At 42.6% G+C, this 19,845-nt stretch overlaps 1 protein-coding gene across 1 annotated transcript in view; it reads right to left on the bottom strand.

Moving 5' to 3' along the window:
* LOC124595655 (ankyrin-3-like) overlaps positions 1-19,845 on the bottom strand; it is a 47,062-nt gene that overhangs the window by 1,113 nt on the left and 26,104 nt on the right. Inside the window, exons 4-5 of the mRNA XM_047134498.1 lie at positions 18,996-19,112; positions 12,839-12,955 (exon numbers count right to left, since the gene is read on the bottom strand). Of these exons, the coding sequence (XP_046990454.1) occupies positions 12,839-12,955; positions 18,996-19,112 (234 nt within the window). The remainder of the gene's footprint in view (positions 1-12,838; positions 12,956-18,995; positions 19,113-19,845) is intronic.

Here is a 19,845-nt window from a genome sequence, read left to right as displayed (position 1 = left end):
ATGTACAATGGCTTGTAAATTTCAAAAAAAATATATTAAATGCCAAGCAAAATGCTGCAGAAGGGAGGAACAGATGGAAAATTAGAAAAGACACTGAAAATGACATTCAATTTGATTTTTGTATTTAAAGTTTATTTCTAAATCATCCACACAAGCAACACATGTTCCCATAGAGGGTGGCTGATTCATGAAGCCATCCCACACATTGAATCCAACGAGAGGTAGACGACGTTTCTTGATTAAGTTCAAGGCACTCTACACATTCGATTTCCTCAAAATTTATATCATCTGAGGAAATATTGTGTAGGGAAATACCATCATCATCTCCTCCTGAAACTGTGTCTTCAAACTGGCGCTTCTTTGATGCTCTTTTTCCTCTGGGTTTGAGGATTGGATTTTAATAACTGCTACATTTTTTATGCACAGGCTTTTCCTTTCTTCTTTCCTTCAGTGATTTGTCCATCTTAACATCGCTATAAAGTCGTCGCATGTGAGATTCATTGCTGACTGTTTTCTTTTGGATTTATTTCTCTGAGGTAGTGTAGGAACAGGTGAAATCTGTTCCTGCAAATTCATCGAGTTTCTCCAAGAGGAGTCATTAAATTTTTATTGAAACAGCACTTTCCATGTGCAGCTGATCGAACAGTACGAATTTATGAAATGTTTGTAAGTAAAAGGGTGTCCTGTTAACAAATTTGTTTCAGACGTTAGCGTCGATGGCTGATTTGGAGTTAAATCAATAGAGACAGATTTTGTAGTTGGGAATTCTCTCTCAGTATTATTAATGACTGAAACAAATGTCATGCTTAGAAATTGCTGCTCTCTCAAGCCGTATTGTTTCAGTAGCTCGAAATCTGGATGTGCCAGTCTGAACAGGCGCAGAAAGAGTCTATGCTTTGAAGAGCAACTCTCCAAACCGCTGGCTTCTAAGTCTTTGCATGCAATTATTGGCAATCCATGTATGTCAAGTCTCTTTAAAGTATGATTGTAGCGGCTTGAGAAACGATCAGTCTACTGGCTATAAGAAGTGTGTCATATGGCTAGGCACACGATCTATCGACACTTCGTTTCCAACAGCTAGAACCAAGAAGGTGACAGGATTCGTATGAGAGGCACAACCCTCTAGCAGAAACAGAGCAGGGCCAGGTGGCTTCCTAGAAAGGAAATCGTTTTTGAAACAATCCATGAAAATATCAGTGTTGAGATAAGCGGTTCCTCCTCTCATAACAACAACTGATCCTGGAGGCATGTTGTCTTCAGCCTCTAGTTCTTTGTTTGACCCTTTGTAAAAGCTGTGAGGTGGTAAGAAATTTCCTTCAGCATTGCAGCAGGCCTCTCCACCCGAAGCAGAAGTAGTAACATGGACATCTCTGCCGCCTTTTGCCGCCACATTCTTCTCACGGACATTGCTTAATCGTAGATCAGTTTTTGTCTACGTTGTAGATACTACCTGTATTATCCAAAAGCCTATTTTCTGTCAACGTTTCTTTCACTAGATCGAAGAAACGATTAGCTTCATTTCTATTCATTCCACTCGCTCTGGCAACAGAAAGTTCTCGCGGTTTCCTGATGCTTAAGTCTGCACTGAGTTCTAAAAGCGAAAGAAGCCAATCCTTCCATGTACTTTTCTTTTCGTGATTGAACTTATTTTTCAATCAAATCTGATCAACAAAACTGAAAGCCGCTTGCTTGAGGTCTGATGGCTTGGGAGCAAAGAGACGTGCTTGGAATTTCTTTACATGGGTAACTAATTTCCTTTCTGTATCTTCATCCACGTATGAATATGGTCCACACCCTGTTTTCTTGAAACAGCTTGTAGCAGATCTTCTCCTTAATGTTCATTCTGGAATATTTTTCAGTCGGGCTGCTTTCCATTTTGCATTACCTTACTCTTTGAATGGTTTCATGGGCTCGATCAAATCTTCTGCAGTCCATTTTTCCCTGTCTGTTGTCCTAATGTATTTTCTCGGCATTTTCCTGTAAAACAGAATTGTATGCACTCCTGTTAGGATTGCAAGAATTGCGGCATCTGTCTCACAGTAAGGGCATGTCAACTGTCCAACTGTCCGTTTTCATTGAGACAGATGCCTCGCCGCTATTTTCATCAAACGTGCTAGCGAGAGAAGCCGTTACTAGACCCATATAATCTACCACGTATCTGTGTTGTGTGATGTCCTTAGGTTAGTCAGGTTTAAGTAGTTTTAAGGTCTAGGGGACTGATGACCATAGATGTTAAGTCCCATAGTGCTCAGAACCATTTGAACCATTTCTACCACGTATCTATTGGACGATCTAATTACTAGGCCCTTATCTATTAGTGCATACTATTAAAAAGGAATCGTGAAAAATTTCCTTGACTAACTTTGGTCTCGGAATTCTAATTTCTTAAATTTCTCCTGTATTTTTCATTACTGAAATACAAAAACTTGCAAATAAATGGATCTCACCAGCGCTTACAACAACAATGAGCGTCGCATGCACAACGATGTCCACCAAGGAACTTCGAGGACGTGCGCCGTCAGTCACCCAAGTCTTTTACTTTAACTGTTCCTTGTTGTTTATAAAATAAGGCCATTAGGCACAAGTTTATTTCACTATTATCCAAATTGTAATACTCATAAATCCAACAACCACCAATCAATCAAAAACTAGCTTTCTGATTCTCCAAAGAAGCACCTGATTGATCTGAACGTCATACACTTCATACCCTCAAAATGGATCTTACTGTTATTATAACTGTGTCAAAAGGTTTTTGATCTTTTCTGTGTAATGATGACGCATAAAAATCGAATTCTGAACGCCTGTACAGTGGACAACAGCATGGCTGTCTCTTTGTGTCCCGTAGTGCTGTCCTAGGCATGGCCCTATTGAAGGTGTTGCGCCTTTTCCCTTCTCTACAGTTTGCACCGCTTCTCACAGACCAACAGTCGGATTTAAGATTACTAGCGATGTTGCCACTTATTTTAGATCACACAGAGCACTGAAAAAGGTCAAGGTCACAGACAAAGATTCAAAACAATCCTACAAAGTCGAGTCAGATCCTCAGCTATGGATCTTGGCAATTTGGTTTGGTGCAACCAAGCTGGATGACATAGACAGCTGCCGATGTAAAGGCAAGCAGATGCGAACTGATTAGGTTCAGTGATGTTGCAAGACCTTTATCCTACCACTTTATGTCATTATTACTGTGCATTTTCTGTAACCTGCTCTTTAATTAGGAACTACTTGCCTCATCAGTACTTCTACTACAAGAAGCCCTCTGCTCAAGTCGACTGGTGTTCTGGATTGCCGAGTTACCGGATGTCTGTACTCTGTTAGCACAATCATATGCATACTACCGTGCCTCAGTGTTTTTGTCTGTTGGAGCTGAACTCCTTACTCTAAATCTGCAGTTTAAGCTCCTCCAGAAGTCACCTACAGTAGCGGGATATAGCGTTTTGTATTCGAGTGGTCACAGGAGCAGGGAGTAACGTCAGCCTGTAGCAGTGTGCCTGAGCTGCGAACCAAGGACATCCTCTCCTTGCACTCAAGTTAGTTGAAGACGGTGCATCAGACAGTTTGATGTAAGGCGATTCAGGCACTGATTTTGGTGGGTATAATAAACGACTTGTAGACCACAACTAGAATGGTAATTTCATTCTTACAATGAACAGTCAGCTTAACCTTCTTTTTTAACAATTCAATGTTTGTCGAATTCACTTAGTCTACTTCTGCTGTATGCGCTTTTCATTCTTCGAATATCTTTCGTTATTGGTTTTTGGACAATGTGGAAATCCTAGCATGTTTCTGTGGTTCTGTTTCTGCTACACTGCTTCTATGCTGGCATTCATCATTCAGTGGCCTGTTCACAAGTTGTGTTCCACCAACTATTGCATTTCCTTGAACATTGTTGCATTAACGCAATACCTTCTGAACTACCTTCTCATGGTCTGTTCTACTTTTTGTTGTATTTTCTTTAATTTCTACAATATTTTTTTGATTTTGGTTATTTTCAGCTTTTCTGTTTCTGGTATTATAATTTTGTTGTGTGTTAACTTGCTGTTTCTTGATACTGGCACCGTGTTTTCTTATAGCAGGTGATGATCAAAATCTAAAAATACTTTCATGTTCCAGAGTTAGAAATTTCTCTTGTAGTTTTTTTTTGTCATGACTACATAGTCTATTTGGAATTCTCCCCATTAGGGCGTTTTGCAGGTTGTGGGAGCTCGTCTTGGACCTTGATTCCGTTGTAGTAATATAAAAGTAAATATTTTGACACAAATGTCTGAGATGTTCCCCTTTCTTGATTGTGCGTTAGTGCACTGTGTGTGGGCTTAAGATTTGCTTTTACTCTTTACCTCTATCTTGTTGTGCGTTAACGTCCCCTAATATAATTGTAAAATACCTTTCTGTTATTTTGTTTGTTGTTTCTTCGATGTCTGAAAAAGTCTTTGAATTCTTGTGGTTTCTTTTTATTGGAACATTTTGTCATTACACGTACATTGATGACCGTGCAACTTTTGTTTCCATATTTGAAGCCAGTTCTGAAGATCTTGTGTGATATTAAACTGGAATGAAATGTTTTGCCTGTCACTGATTTGTGTACTGCAATATTGTCGGTACTCCCCTCCGAACAGCGGGTTTTGCTGTGTATTTCATATTGTTTTCCATTTTGAATGGTTTTTGTCTGGGATACTCGTCTCTTGTTTTCTGAGGAATATAATGTGAAATTTTTCTGGCTCGTTCGTAAGCTGCTTAATTTTACCAAGTTCGAAAAATTATTTTCGTTCAATGTGTCACTATAGACTTTGTGAAGATCCTTCGAGAATCTACGACTCTGCACCCTCTGATGTTATTCCAGTTCTCCCAGAAGTACAGCACACTCACTAGGTCCAAGGACAGAGGATATCTTTCCTGTTTATCTATCACATTTGTTTCAAATTGAAGGTGGTTATGTTGTTGTTTTGGGGAAGGAGACCAGACAGCGAGGTCATCGGTCTCATCGGATTAGGGAAGGACGGGGAAGGAAGTCGGCCGTGCCCTTTGAAAGGAACCATCCCGGCATTTGCCTGGAGCGATTTAGGGAAATCACGGAAAACCTAAACCAGGATGGCCGGACGCGGGATTGAACCGTCGTCCTCCCGGAAGGTGGTTATGGTGATGTCTGTTGGAGATCACAGTTACTTAAGACATCATTTTTGAGACCAAGACATATTTGTCATATCATCACAAGCTTGGTGAACGGACTCTCACCACTAGCTAACGGATGCCAGGACAGAAATTAATGGGTTTAGGCCTGTCTTAGTATTTGGTCTGCCTTGGCTATTTGATTACCGCATTACCACACACATCTGGGTGGCTTTCCCTTCTCCGTCAAGTGGAAGGGGGGGGGGGGGGGGGAAATCCCAACGGAGGATACTTCTGTCGTAGGCTGTTTTATAAGGTATTAGTACATTGAGATGCAGGTACATAAAAATAATGCTGGACTTCTAGACCTCGTTTCGAATCACACAAATACAGTGGTCCTCAAACGAGTGTGGCTGGGCACACAAATTAACAATCTGTTCTCTGAAGGAACTGTTTCTGTTTATTCTACTTTCATCGTCAGAGAGTGTAAAAATATTCAGTACAACAGATCCTGCAGCCATACCACCGAGTATCTTCCATCTTATAAAACTGTGGATGTCTTACAGTTCCCTCAACCTCCAAGTAAAATTGCTTTGCCACCATGTCACCTACAATACATACTGTATTTACTTTTCATTGGTCTGTATTTGTAAGAGAATATATATGCTGTGTGATTGTGATCTTTGAGTGTTTGTTATCTTAGTTAAGACTGCAAGCAATTTACGTTTAAAGCAATTGTTTGCAGCCTCACATGACCTGTGATTTCTTTATGTAAAGTATTTTGTTCGTACCATCAACTGCCTATTGCCCATCAATGATGGAGGTCTTCAATTTGTTCACTCTTGAATTTCTTCACCTTGAACATAATTATTGTTATTAGGACCAAGCTAGTTATTCTTTCTCATTGTTCTACTCTACACCCTTGGTTTTTTATTCTCTTTACCAAGTAGCTTTTTGCTTTCTTTTCCAAGTGTTGTCCTGGTAACTTTTGTCTTACTTTGATCTCATCGTCAGATTTTGGACTTACCTCGATTTTCACTGGTGCTTTTGTGCTGTTAGTTCTTATGTTTCTGTGTCTTGTTTCTAAATCCAGAATTCTAATTTGTTTTATGTGCCATTCTCTTCTGAGATTGTGCTAATTTCGATTTCAGTATGTGCTACACAGTTTAAAGTCAGCATGACTGCCCGGATTTCCCAGTTATAGCGAGTGGAATCCTTAACTGCAGCACGCCTGCACAACTGGCTTCTGCTTCCACTGTGACTGATGTCTCCACGAATTATTTCCAAACACTACCTACCACCAGAGGATTTCATATACATCTATCATACAGCACAAAATTACAATCCTCTACACATTATGTACAATCACTAATAGTGATTTCATCATAGTAATAATGACAATAACTGTGACATTAATTACAATAATGGAAATCTCGTGTGGTTAGATCCTCCTGTCAGGTAAACCGTTCGCCTGGTGCGGGTCTTTCGAGTTGACGCCACTTCGGCGACTTGCGTGTCGATGGGGATGAAAGGCTGACAACACAACACTCAGTCCCTGAGCGGAGAAAATCTCCGACCAAACCGAGAATCGAACACGAGTCATTAGACATGACTTTCCGCCGCGCGACCACTCAGTTACCAGGGGCGGACACAGTAATGATATAAGAAGAATTTTTTTCTGTATTGCATACGATCAACTATATATTATCATTCCATTTGAAATCACTCCTAATGCGAACTCCCAGATAATTTATGGAATTAACTGCCTCCAGTTGCTGACCTGCTATTTTGTAGCTAAATGATGAGGGATCTATCTTTCTATGTATTCGCAGCACATTGCACTTGTCTACATTGAGATTCAAATGCCATTCCCTGCACCATGCGTCAATTTGCTGCAGATCCTACTGCATTTCAGTACAGTTTTCCATTGTTACAACCTCTCGATACACCACAGAATCATCTGCAAAAAGCCTCAGTGAATTTCCGATGTCATTCACAAGGTCATTTACGTATATTTTGAATAGGAACGGTCCTATGACACTCCCCTGCGGCACACCTGAAATCACTTTTACTTCGGAAGACATCTCTCCACTGAGAATGACATGCTGCGTTCTGTTATCTAGAAACTCTTCAGTCCAATCACACAATTAGTCTGATAGTCCATATGCTCCTACTTTGTTCATTAAACGACTGTGGGGAACTGTATCGAACGCCTTGCGGAAGTCAAGCAACACGGCACCTACCTGTGAACCCGTGTCTATGGCCCTCTGAGTCTCGTGGATGAATAGCGCGAGCTGGGTTTCACACGACCGTCTTTTTCGAAACCCATGCTGATTCCTACAGAGTAGATTTCTAGTCTCCAGATAAGTCATTATACTCGAACATAATACGTGTTCCAAAATGCTACAACTGATCGACGTTAGAGATATAGGTCTATAGCTCTACACATCTATTCGACGTCCCTTCTTGAAAACGGGGATGATCTGTGTCGTTTTCCAATCCTTTGGAACGCTACGCTCTTCTAGAGACCTACGGTACACCGCTGCAAGAAGGGGGGCAAGTTCCTTCGCGTACTCTGTGTAAAATCGAACTGGTATCATATCAGGCCCAGCTGCTTTTCCACTTTTGAGCGATTTTTATTGTTTCTCTATCTCTCTGTCGTCTATTTCGATATCTACCATTTTGTCATCTGTATGACAATCTAGAGACGGAACTACAGTGCAGTCTTCCTCTATGAAACAGCTTTGGAAAAAGACATTTAGTATTTCGGCCTTTAGTCTGTCATCCTCTGTTTTAGTACCATTTTGGTCACAGAGTGTCTGGACATTTTGCTTTGATCCACCTACCGCTTTGACATAAGACCATAATTTCTGGCTTCTGTTCCACTGTCTCCACGAATTATTTCCAAACTCGGCCTACCACCACCTCCCCCCATGAACCGTGGACCTTGCCGTTGGTGGGGAGGCTTGTGTGCCTCAGCGATACAGATAGCTGTACCGTAGGTGCAACCACAACGGAGTGGTATCTGTTGAGAGACCAGACAAACGTGTGGTTCCTGAAGAGGGGCAGCAGCCTTTTCAGTAGTTAGGGCAACAGTCTGGATGATTGACTGATCTGGCCTTGTAACAATAACCAAAACGGCCTTGCTGTGCTGGTACTGCGAACGGCTGAAAGCAAGAGGAAACTACGGCCGTAGTTTTTCCCGAGGGCATGCAGCTTTACTGTATGATTAAATGATGATGGTGTCCTCTTGGGTAAAATATTCCGGAGGTAAAATAGTCCCCCATTAGGATCTCGTTATCAGGAGAAAGAAAACTGGCGTTCTACGGATCGGAGCGTGGAATGTCAGATCACTTAATCGGGCAGGTAGGTTAGAAAATTTAAAAAGGGAAATGGATAGGTTAAAGTTAGATATAGTGGGAATTAGTGAAGTTCGGTGGCAGGAGGAACAAGACATCTGGTCAGGTGCCTACAGGGTTATAAACACAAAATCATATAGGGGTAATGCAGGAGTAGGTTTTATAATGAATAGGAAAATAGGAATGCGGGTAAGCTACTACAAACAGCATAGTGAACGCATTATTGTGGCCAAGATAGATACGAAGCCCACACCTACTACAGTAGTACAAGTTTATATGCCAACTAGTTCTGCAGATGACGAATAAATTGAAGAAATGTATGATGAAATAAAAGAAATTATTCAGATAGTGAATGGTGACGAAAATTTAATAGTCATAGGTGACTGGAATTCGGTAGTAGGAAAAGGGAGAGAAGGAAACGTAGTAGGTGAATATGGATTGGGGCTAAGAAATGAAAGAGGAAGCCGCCTGGTAGAATTTTGCACAGAGCACAACTTAATCATAGCTAACACTTGGTTTAAGAATCATGAAAGAAGGTTGTATACATGGAAGAACCCTGGAGATACTAAAAGGTATCAGATAGATTATATAATGGTAAGGCAGAGATTTAGGAACCAGGTTTTAAATTGTAAGACATTTCCAGGGGCAGATGTGGACTCTGACCACAATCTGTTGGTTATGACCTGTAGATTAAAACTGAAGAAACTGCAAAAAGGTGGGAATTTAAGGAGATGGGACCTGGAGAAACTGAAAGAACCAGAGGCTGTACAGAGTTTCAGGGAGAGCGTAAGGGAACAATTGACAGGAATGAAGGAAGGAAATACAGTAGAAGAAGAATGGGTAGCTTTGAGGGATGAAGTACTGAAGGCAGCAGAGGATCTAGTAGGTAAAAAGACGAGAGCTAGAGGAAATCCTTGGGTAACAGAAGAAACATTGAATTTAATTGATGAAAGGAGAAAATATAAAAATGCAGTAAATGAAGCAGGCAAAAAGAAATACAAACGTCTCAAAAATGAGATCGACAGGAAGTTCAAAATGGCTAAGCAGAGATGGCTAGAGGACAAATGTAAGGATGTAGAGGCTTATCTCACTAGGGGTAAGATAGATACTGCCTACTGGAAAATTAAAGAGACCTTTGGAGATAAGAGAACCACTTGCATGAACATCAAGAGCTCAGATGGAAACTCAGTTCTAAGCAAAGAAGGGAAAGCAGAAAGGTGGAAGGAGTATATAGAGGGTCTATACAAGGGCGATGTACTTGAGGACAATATTATGGAAATGGAAGAGGATGTAGATGAAGATGAAATGGGAGAAAAGATACTGCGTGAAGAGTTTGACAGAGCACTGAAAGACCAGAGTCGAAATAAGGCCCCCGGAGTAGACAACATTCCATTGGAACTACTGACGGCCTTGGGAGAGCCAGTCCTGACAAAACTCTACCATCTGGTGAGCAAGATGTGTGAAACTGGCGAAATACCCTCAGACTTCAAGAAGAATATAATAATTCCAATCCCAAAGAAAGCAGGTGTTGACAGATGTGAAAATTACCGAACTATCAGTTTAATAAGTCACAGCTGCAAAATACTAACACGAATTCTTTACAGACCGATAGAAAAACTAGTAGAAACCGACCTCGGGGAAGATCAGTTTGGATTCCGTAGAAATACTGGAACACGTGAGGCAATACTGACCTTACGACTTATCTTAGAAGAAAGATTAAGGAAAGGCAAACCTACGTTTCTAGCATTTGTAGACTTAGAGAAAGCTTTTGACAGTGTTGACTGGAATACTCCCTTTCAAATTCTAAAGGTGGCAGGGGTAAAATATAGAGAGCGAAAGGCTATTTATAATTTGTACAGAAACCAGATGGCAGTTATAAGAGTCGAGGGACATGAAAGGGAAGCAGTTGTTGGAAAAGGAGTAAGACAGGGTTGTAGCCTCTCCCCGATGTTATTCAATCTGTATATTGAGCAAGCAGTAAAGGAAACAAAAGAAAAATTCGGAGTAGGTATTAAAATCCATGGAGAAGAAATAAAAACTTTGAGGTTCGCGGATGACATTGTAATTCTGTCAGAGACAGCAAAGGACTTGGAAGAGCAGTTGAATGGAATGGATAGCGTCTTGAAAGGAGGATACAAGATGAACATCAACAAAAGCAAAACAAGGATAATGGAATGTAGTCGAATTAAGTCGGGTGATGCTGAGGGAATTAGATTAGGAAATGAGACACTTAAAGTAGTAAAGGAGTTTTGCTATTTGAGGAGCAAAATAACTGATGATGGTCGAAGTAGAGAGGATATAAAATGTAGACTGGCAATGGCAAGAAAAGCGTTTCTGAAGAAGAGAAATTTGTTAACATCGAGTATAGATTTAAGTGTCAGGAAGTCATTTCTCAAAGTATTTGTATGTAGTGTAGCCAGTTATGGAAGTGAAACATGAACGATAAATAGTTTAGACAAGAAGAGAATAGAAAATTTCGAAATGTGGTGCTACAGAAGAATGCTGAAGAATAGATGGGTAGATCACATAACTAATGAGGAAGTATAGAATAGGATTGGGGAGAAGAGAAGTTTGTGGCACAACTTGACCAGAAGAAGGGATCGGTTGGTAGGACACGTTCTGAGGCATCAAGGGATCACCAATTTAGTATTGGTGGGCAGTGTGGAGGGTAAAAGTAGAGGGAGACCAAGAGATGAATACACTAAGAAGATTCAAAAGGATGTAGGTTGCAGTAGGTACTGGGAGATGAAGAAGCTTGAACAGGATAGAGTAGCAAGGAGAGCTGCATCAAACCAGTCTCAGGACTGAAGACCACAACAACAACAACAACCTACCACCAGAGGATTTCATATACATCTATCATACAGCACTAAATTACAATTCCTTACACATTATGTACAATCACTAATGATGTCGTCATAGTAATAATGACAATAACAGTTACATTAATTACAATAATGGAAATCTCATGTGGCTAGATCCTCCTGTCGGGTAAACTGTTCGCCAGGTGCGCGTCTTTCGAGTTGACGCCACTTCGGCTACTTGCGTGTCGATGGGGATGAAAGGCTGACAACACAACACTCAGTCCCTGAGCGGAGAAAATCTCCGACCAAACCGAGAATCGAACACGAGTCGTTAGACATGACTTTCCGCCGCGCTGACCACTCAGTTACCAGGGGCGGACACAGTAATGATATAAGAAGAATTTCTTTCTGTACTGCATGGATGTTTCATAATATAGTGAGTTCTGCGGAAAAGAAATTTAAGTGGTCTGCATCGACTAAGATTATTGGACAGGAGTCAGCAGCTTGTGGTCTTGCGGTAGCGTTCTCGCTTCCCGAGCACGGGGTCCCGGGTTCAATTCCCGGCGGGGTCAGGGATTTACTCTGCCTCGTGATGACTGGGTGTTTCGTGTTCTCCATCATCATTTCATCATCATTGACTCGCAAGTCACCGAAGTGGCGTCAACTAATAAGGACTTGCAATACGGCGGCCGAACTTCCCCGCATGGGGCCTCCCGGCCAACAATGCCACACGATCATTTCATTGGGCCTGAGGTAGGAAAGATGGCTGTAAAACGGCAACGAGTGCGTATAGTGACAATGGTAATCTCATTTTTGCCTCAGTAAATATGTGGTTATCTGTCTTCTGATGGTGGCGATGTTATTTACTTGATTTAGTAATGCGGGAGGCTGTTCCAAATTCAGGTTCCTGGTGCTAAGCTGGACTCCAAGAAGATGGCTGGCTGATGAAATGGGACAGCAACGATTTTGATCTGTTTGAAACAGGTGTTTCTACCATGCCGTTCAGACAAGCTCGTTGACATTGAAGACAGATACGAGGAACAGTGTTTGTTGGTAAGACAGTACAGAAGACAGAGCATATGGAAATCTCTTTGCTTGTCTGCATACAGCCAGTAAATATGTGGATATGATGGTGAAATGTGATCGGAGAGTCAAACGTCATAGATATAACGAACACACCGATTCATAGCTAGTCACAAGTGCCATGAGCTTTCTCAGAAAAATCTGGCAGAATAACAGCAATGCAATCAATAATTCGGTCAAGTAGGAAGACCTTTTATGTTTTTGTACGGCATGAAGAGAATGCTTTCTTGCACATTGGAGTCATGTGCTCAGGTCACTTGAGATGTTCATCTGTTATTACGCGTAGACTCTTTGTTGAAGGAGAGAAGTTCAGATTTACCACATTTAGGATATTTTGGGCGAATCGGCCAAGAGTGTCCAACCTATACTGCATGGCTTTTGGATGGGTTGAGCTCTAGATCTGCTTATTGATTGTAACACATGGATAGCGCTCCCTTTAGTCATACTGTGAATGTGGAAAGTGACATGTGTACCGGCGGAACTCACCGGTATGGAGAGACATCGCTGACGTCGGCTGGGTCGGCGCCATCGTCATCTAGGAGGGGCGTCTGGTCGTGGTCGTTGGGCCAATGAGCGGTGCTTCCCTCTGTGGAGGCTGGCATGCTGCACAGAGAGGCATCAGGTGATGTGTGAGAATGGCCACTCTCGTTGGAGGCCTGAGTCCTCCCTAACGTATGGGCGTGTGTGTTGTTCTTAGCATAAGTTAGTTTAAGTAGTGGACAAGTCTAGGGACTGATGACCTCAGCAGATTGGTCTCTTAGAAATTCATACACATTTTGACATTTTTGATGTGCAAGGAGGGCGAGGTCAGATGGAAGCCAGGGGCTACTTGCTTCCCAGAGTGCTGCCCATGCACAAACGATTCAGTACACCCTGCTGATGATAGTAGAGCGGCTTTTGACACAAGCGACTTACCATCGACCTAATCGGTTTATGAACTGCTTCTCCTGGGTTTCACCCTCTCGCCCCCCACCAGTAGCTGAGCATATGAAACTACAGCTCCATTTAATTTCAAGTGTGCAGCTGAGGAAGTTTAGCTTATGCTTCTAATATTTCGGCTGTATATCATTCAGCCACCTTCAGAGTGAGCTGAGAGACTGGGCTCAAGTTCCAATTTCTTTTTTGAAATTTCATTCTCCGGCTAGGCAGAGGAGGGCTGGCAGTGGAACAAATGGTTCAAATGGCTCTGAGCACTATGTGACTTAACTTCTGAGGTCATCAGTCGCCTAGAACGTAGAACCAATGAAACCTAACTAACCTAAGGACACCACACACTTCCATGCTGAAGGCAGGATTCGGACCTGCGACCGTCGCGGTCACGCGGTTCCAGACTGAAGCGCCTAGAACAGCATGGCCACCTCGGCGGGCTGCCAGTGGCACAATCCACCGCTCTTCTATCAAGTGATACACTTAATAAAAAGATGGAAATGGGACACATAAAAAGAACCAAAAGGAGGGACATAAAAACATAAAAAAGGGAAACAGTAGGGATTAAAATATACATTTACATGGAGACATTCACTGTGGTACAGTTAAAAAAATCGACATAATGATAAAATAACATAGTTGTCGATTAATCTAACGTGTAAACTAGACTAAAGTCACACACACAGGCTAAAAGTTGGCCACATTATTAAAGCACTCAAGAATGGAGACACTTTAAAATCACTGTAGTAGCTGGAGCACACATGGCAAAGAATAAAAGCTTTCAGGAGGGACCTACCTCGGTAGGGGAAGCCTGAGAGGAGGGGAAAAGAGAGGCGAGGAAGGGGCAGTGGTGGAGGGGGGGTTCAGAGGGGCTTGGATGAAAACCAAAGGAGGTCAGGGAGCGCACCAAGGGGCAGGGTATGGCAGGGTGGGAGAGGGAGAGGGAAGTTAGGAGGAAGCTTAGAGACACAGGAGTGGTGCACTGGAAAGGGAGGGGGGGGGCGGTTGAGCAAGAAAAAACTGCTCAGGGGAAGGGAAGAGGAAGGGAGAGAGAGCACTGAGGAGTGGGAGTGGGGAAGGCAGGGTTACAGTTGGTAGTAGGTTCAAATGGTTCAAATGGCTCTGAGCACTATGGGACTTAACAGCTCAGGTCATCAGTCCCCTAGAATTATATAACTCAGTACATATCTCGAAATATCTTTTCTTATCTGACCGATTCCTAAATTTTAATATACGATGATTATGAATGCAAAGTAGTTTCAAGCCCTATTATTCCATGGAGCGTCTATTTACTCCATGGAATAGCTTCTCTGCTATCTATGTTTTCTTTTATGAAAAGAATGAAGAATGCTTGCTGATTAGCCGTGAAAGAAGGAGGATGTATATGTTTGTATTGTTGAGTTGGTCGCCATCTTGATGAAATTCTGTATGAGAAGGAATTTAATACATGAACTAAACTAAAGTAAGTGTGTTCACGTATTATTTAACTGATTATTATTGACAGTGTCTGCTTACTACGCTGTGTTGTATGGGATCAGTGGGGAACGTCTGATTTACACTGGACGAACCTGCCGTTTATGTATGCTCAAGATATCCTGTTACTTCAAATAAATAGGCTAACACGGTCTTACCAGCAGATCTCCGGTCTTCCCCATGTGATCACCGAAAGTTAATAATTATTACAAATGTTTTCAGGAGATCGACTGACAATTTTCGTCGCACTGAGACTTCGAAATTGCTTCAATGCCTTATGGAATTTAAGTCAAGCTCAATTTAATCAGGATAGAACAGTATTGAACTGTGTGAATGTGATAAGCCTGTTTGTATATGAAAATTCCCTTATCATACCCATGTTTTTGCTATTCTGATCAGTGAAGCTAAATCAGGCTGGTGTGAGAGAGGTTTTTAAATTTTAGATCCTACAAAAAAAAATATTATAAGTTAACTAACTTTAGCTCTAATACTTTGTATATTTTGATGGAATATACTAATTCCCCCATTACTCGGATACCTAAGCTTTGTCGAAAGTGGTTCCTCTGTTAGAGACACTTCCCTTAAGCAGAAATACCTATCAGCTGACTTCAATCTAAAAAAGGTTCAGCTCTAACACCCACTACTACCGGAATTTTCCCATGAGTGATCCCACCACCCCCACCTATGCTGTCACCTATAAGCTTTGCCAACCTCCCCTTCCCATACCTGTTGAGGTGCAGGCCATGTCTAGTGAAACCCGTCTACATCTACATCTACATCCATACTCCGCAAGCCACCTGACGGTGTGTGGCGGAGGGTAACTTGAGTACCTCTATCAGTTCTCCCTTCTATTCCAGTCTCGTATTGTTTGTGGAAAGAAGGTTTGTCGGTATGCTTCTGTGTGGGCTCTAACCTCTCTGATTTTATCCCCATGGTCTCTTCGCGAGATATACGTAGGAGGGAGCAATATACTGCTTGACTCTTCGGTGAAGGTATGTTCTCGAAACTTTAACAAAAGCCCGTGTCGAGCTACTGAGCGTCTCCCCTGCAGAGTCTTCCACTGGAGTTTATCTATCATCTCCATAACGGTTTCGCGATTACTAAATGATCCTGTAACGAAGCGCGCTGCTCTCCATTGGATCTTCTCTATCTCTTCTACCAACCCTATCTGGTACGGATCCTACACTGCTGAGCAGTATTCAAGCAGTGGGCGAACAAGCGTACTGTAACCTACTTCCTTTGTTTTCGGATTGCATTTCCTTAGGATTTCTCCAATGAATCTCAGTCTGGCATCTGCTTTACCAAGGATCAACTTTATATTATCATTCCATTTTAAATCACTCCTAATGCGTACTCCCAGATAATTTATGGAATTAACTGCCTCCAGTTGCTGACCTGGTATTTTGTAGCTAAATGATAAGGGATCTATCTTTCTATGTATTCGCAGTACATTACACTTGTCTACATTGAGATTCAATTGCCGTTCCCTGCACCATGCGTCAATTTGCTGCAGATCCTCCTGCATTTCAGTACAATTTTCCAATGTTACAACATCCCGATACACCACAGCATCATCTGCAAAAAGCCTCAGTGAATTTCCGATGTCATCCACAAGGTCATTTATGTATATTGTGAAAAGCAACGGTCCTGTGACACTCCCCTGCGGCACACCTGAAATCACTTTTACTTTGGAAGACTTCTCTCCATTGAGAATGACATGCTGCGTCCTGTTATCTAGGAACTCTTCAGTCCAATCACACAATTGGTCTGATAGTCCATATGCTCCTACTTTGTTCATTAAACGACTGTGGGGAACTGTATCGAACGCCTTGCGGAAGTCAAGCAACACGGCGTCTACCTGTGAACCCTTGTCTATGGCCCTCTGAGTCTCGTGGACGAATAGCGCGAGCTGGGTTTCACACGACCGTCTTTTACGAAACCCATGCTGATTCCTACAGAGTAGATTTCTAGTCTCCAGATAAGTCATTATACTCGAACATAATACGTGTTCCAAAATGCTAAAACTGATCGACGTTAGAGATATAGGTCTATAGCTCTACACATCTGTTCGACGTCCCTTCTTGAAAACGGGGATGACCTGTGCCGTTGTCCAATCCTTTGGAACGCTACGCTCTTCTAGAGACCGACGGTACACCGCTGCAAGAAGGGGGGGCAAGTTCCTTCGCGTACTCTGTGTAAAATCGAACTGGTATCCCATCAGGCCCAGCGGCCTTTTCTCTTTTGAGTGATTTTTATTGTTTCTCTATCTGTCTGTCCTCTATTTCGATATCTACCATTCTATCATGTGTACCACAATCTAGAGACGGAACTACAGTGCAGTCTTCCTCTGTGAAACAGCTTTGGAAAAAGACATTTAGAATTTCGGCCTTTAGTCTGTCATCCTCTGTTTCAGTACCATTTTGGTCACAGAGTGTCTGGACATTTTGTTTTGATCCATCTACCTCTTTGACATAAAACCATAATTTCTGGCTTCTGCTTCCACTGTGACTGATGTCTCCACGAAATATTTCCAAACTCTACCGACCACCAGAGGATTTCATATACATCTATTATACAGCACTTAATTATAATCCTCTACACATTATGTACAATCACTAATAGTGATATCGTCATAGCAATAATGACAATAACAGTTATATTAATTACAATAATGGAAATCTCGCGTGGCTAGTTCCTCCTTTAGGGTAAACTGTTCGCCAGGTGCGCGTCTTTCGAGTTGACGCCACTTCGGCGACTTGCGTGTCGATGGGGATTAAAGGGTGTCAACACAACACTCAGACCCTGAGCGGAGAAAATCTCCGACCAAGCCAGGAATCGAACACGAGTCGTTAGGCACGACTTTCCGCCGCGCTGACCACTCAGTTACCAGGGGCGGACACAATAATGATATAAGAAGAATTTCTTTCTGTACTGCATGGATGTTTCATAATATAGTGAGTTCTGCGGAAAAGAAATTTAAATGGTCTGCATCGACTAAGATTATTGGACAGGAGTCAGCAGCTCGTGGTCTTGCGGTAGCGTTCTCGCTTCCCGAGCACGGGGTCCCTGGTTCAATTCCCGGCGGGGTCAGGGATTTTCTCTGCCTCGTGATGACTGGGTGTTTCGTGTTCTCCATCATCATTTCATCATCATTGACTCGCAAGTCACCGAAGTGACGTCAACTAATAAGGACTTGCAATACGGCGGCCGAACTTTCCGCATGGGGCATCCCGGCCAACAATGCCACACGATCATTTCATTGGGCCGAAGGTAGGAAAGATGGCTGTAAAACGGCAACGAGTGCGTATAGTGACAATGGTATTCTCATTTTTGCCTCAGTAAATATGTGGTTATCTGTCTTCTGATGGTTGTTGTTGTTGTGGTCTTCAGTCCTGAGACTGGTTTGATGCAGCTCTCCATGCTACTCTATCCTGTGCAAGCTTTTTCATCTCCCAGTACCTACTGCAACCTACATCCTTCTGAATCTGCATAGTGGTCTCTTGGTCTCCCTCTACTTCTGATGGTGGCGGTGTTATTTACTTGATTTAGTAATGCGGGAGGCTGTTTCAAATTCAGGTTCCTGGTGCTAAGCTGGACTCCAAGAAGATGGCTGGCTGATGAAATGGGACAGCAACGATTTTGATCTGTTTGAAACAGGTGTTTCTACCATGCAGTTCAGACAAGCTCGTTGACATTGAAGACAGATACGAGGAACAGTGTTTGTTGGTAAGACAGTACAGAAGACAGAGCATATGGATATCTCTTTGCTTGTCTGCATACAGCCAGTAAATATGTGGATATGATGGTGAAATGTGATCGGAGAGTCAAACGTCATAGATATAACGAACACACCGATTCATAGCTAGTCACAAGTGCCATGAGCTTTCTCAGAAAAATCTGGCAGAATAACAGCAATGCAATCAATAATTCGGTCAAGTAGGAAGACCTTTTATGTTTTTGTACGGCATGAAGAGAATGCTTTCTTGCACATTGGAGTCATGTGCTCAGGTCACTTGAGATGTTCATCTGTTATTACGCGTAGACTCTTTGTTGAAGGAGAGAAGTTCAGATTTACCACATTTAGGATATTTTGGGCGAATCGGCCAAAGAGTGTCCAACCTATACTGCATGGCTTTTGGATGGGTTGAGCTCTAGATCTGCTTATTGATTGTAACACATGGATAGCGCTCCCTTTAGTCATACTGTGAATGTGGAAAGTGACATGTGTACCGGTGGAACTCACCGGTATGGAGAGACATCGCTGACGTCGGCTGGGTCGGCGCCATCGTCATCTAGGAGGGGCGTCTGGTCGTGGTCGTTGGGCCAATGAGCGGTGACTCCCTCTGTGGAGGCTGGCATGCTGCACAGAGAGGCATCAGGTGATGTGAGAGAATGGCCACTCCCGTTTGAGGCCTGAGTCCTCCCTAACGTATGGGCGTGTGTGTTGTTCCTAGCGTAAGTTAGTTTAAGAAGTGGACAAGTCTAGGGACTGATGACCTCAGCAGATTGGTCTCTTAGAAATTCATACACATATTTTAACATTTTTGATGTGCAGGCAGGGCGAGGTCAGATGGCAGCCAGGGGCTACTTGCTTCCCAAAGTGCTGCCCAAGCACAAACGATTCAGTACACCCTGCTGATGATAGTAGAATGGCTTTTGACACAAGCGACTTACCATCGATCTAATCGGTTTATGCGCTGCTTCTCCTGGGTTCCACGCTCTCGCCCCCCACCAGTAGCTGAACATATGAAATTACAGCTCCAATAAATTTCAAGTGTGCAGCTGAGTAAGTTTAGCTTATGCTTCTAATATTTCGGCTGTATATCATTCAGCCACCTTCAGAGTGAGCTGAGAGACTGGGCTCAAGTTCCAATTTCTTTTTTGAAATTTCATTCTCCGGCTAGGCAGAGGAGGGCTGGCAGTGGAACAAATGGTTCAAATGGCTCTGAGCACTATGCAACTTAACTTCTGAGGTCATCAGTCGCCTAGAACTTAGAACTAATTAAACCTAACTAACCTAAGGACACCACACACATCCATGCCGAAGGCAGGATTCGAACCTGCGATCGTAGCGGTCACGTGGTTCCAAACTG

The sequence above is a fragment of the Schistocerca americana genome, chromosome 2 (genome assembly GCF_021461395.2).
Source record: "Schistocerca americana isolate TAMUIC-IGC-003095 chromosome 2, iqSchAmer2.1, whole genome shotgun sequence".
Classification (NCBI taxonomy): Eukaryota; Metazoa; Arthropoda; class Insecta; order Orthoptera; family Acrididae; genus Schistocerca; species Schistocerca americana.
Note: the sequence above shows the minus strand (reverse complement) of the source record. Positions and strands in the feature narration are given on the sequence as shown.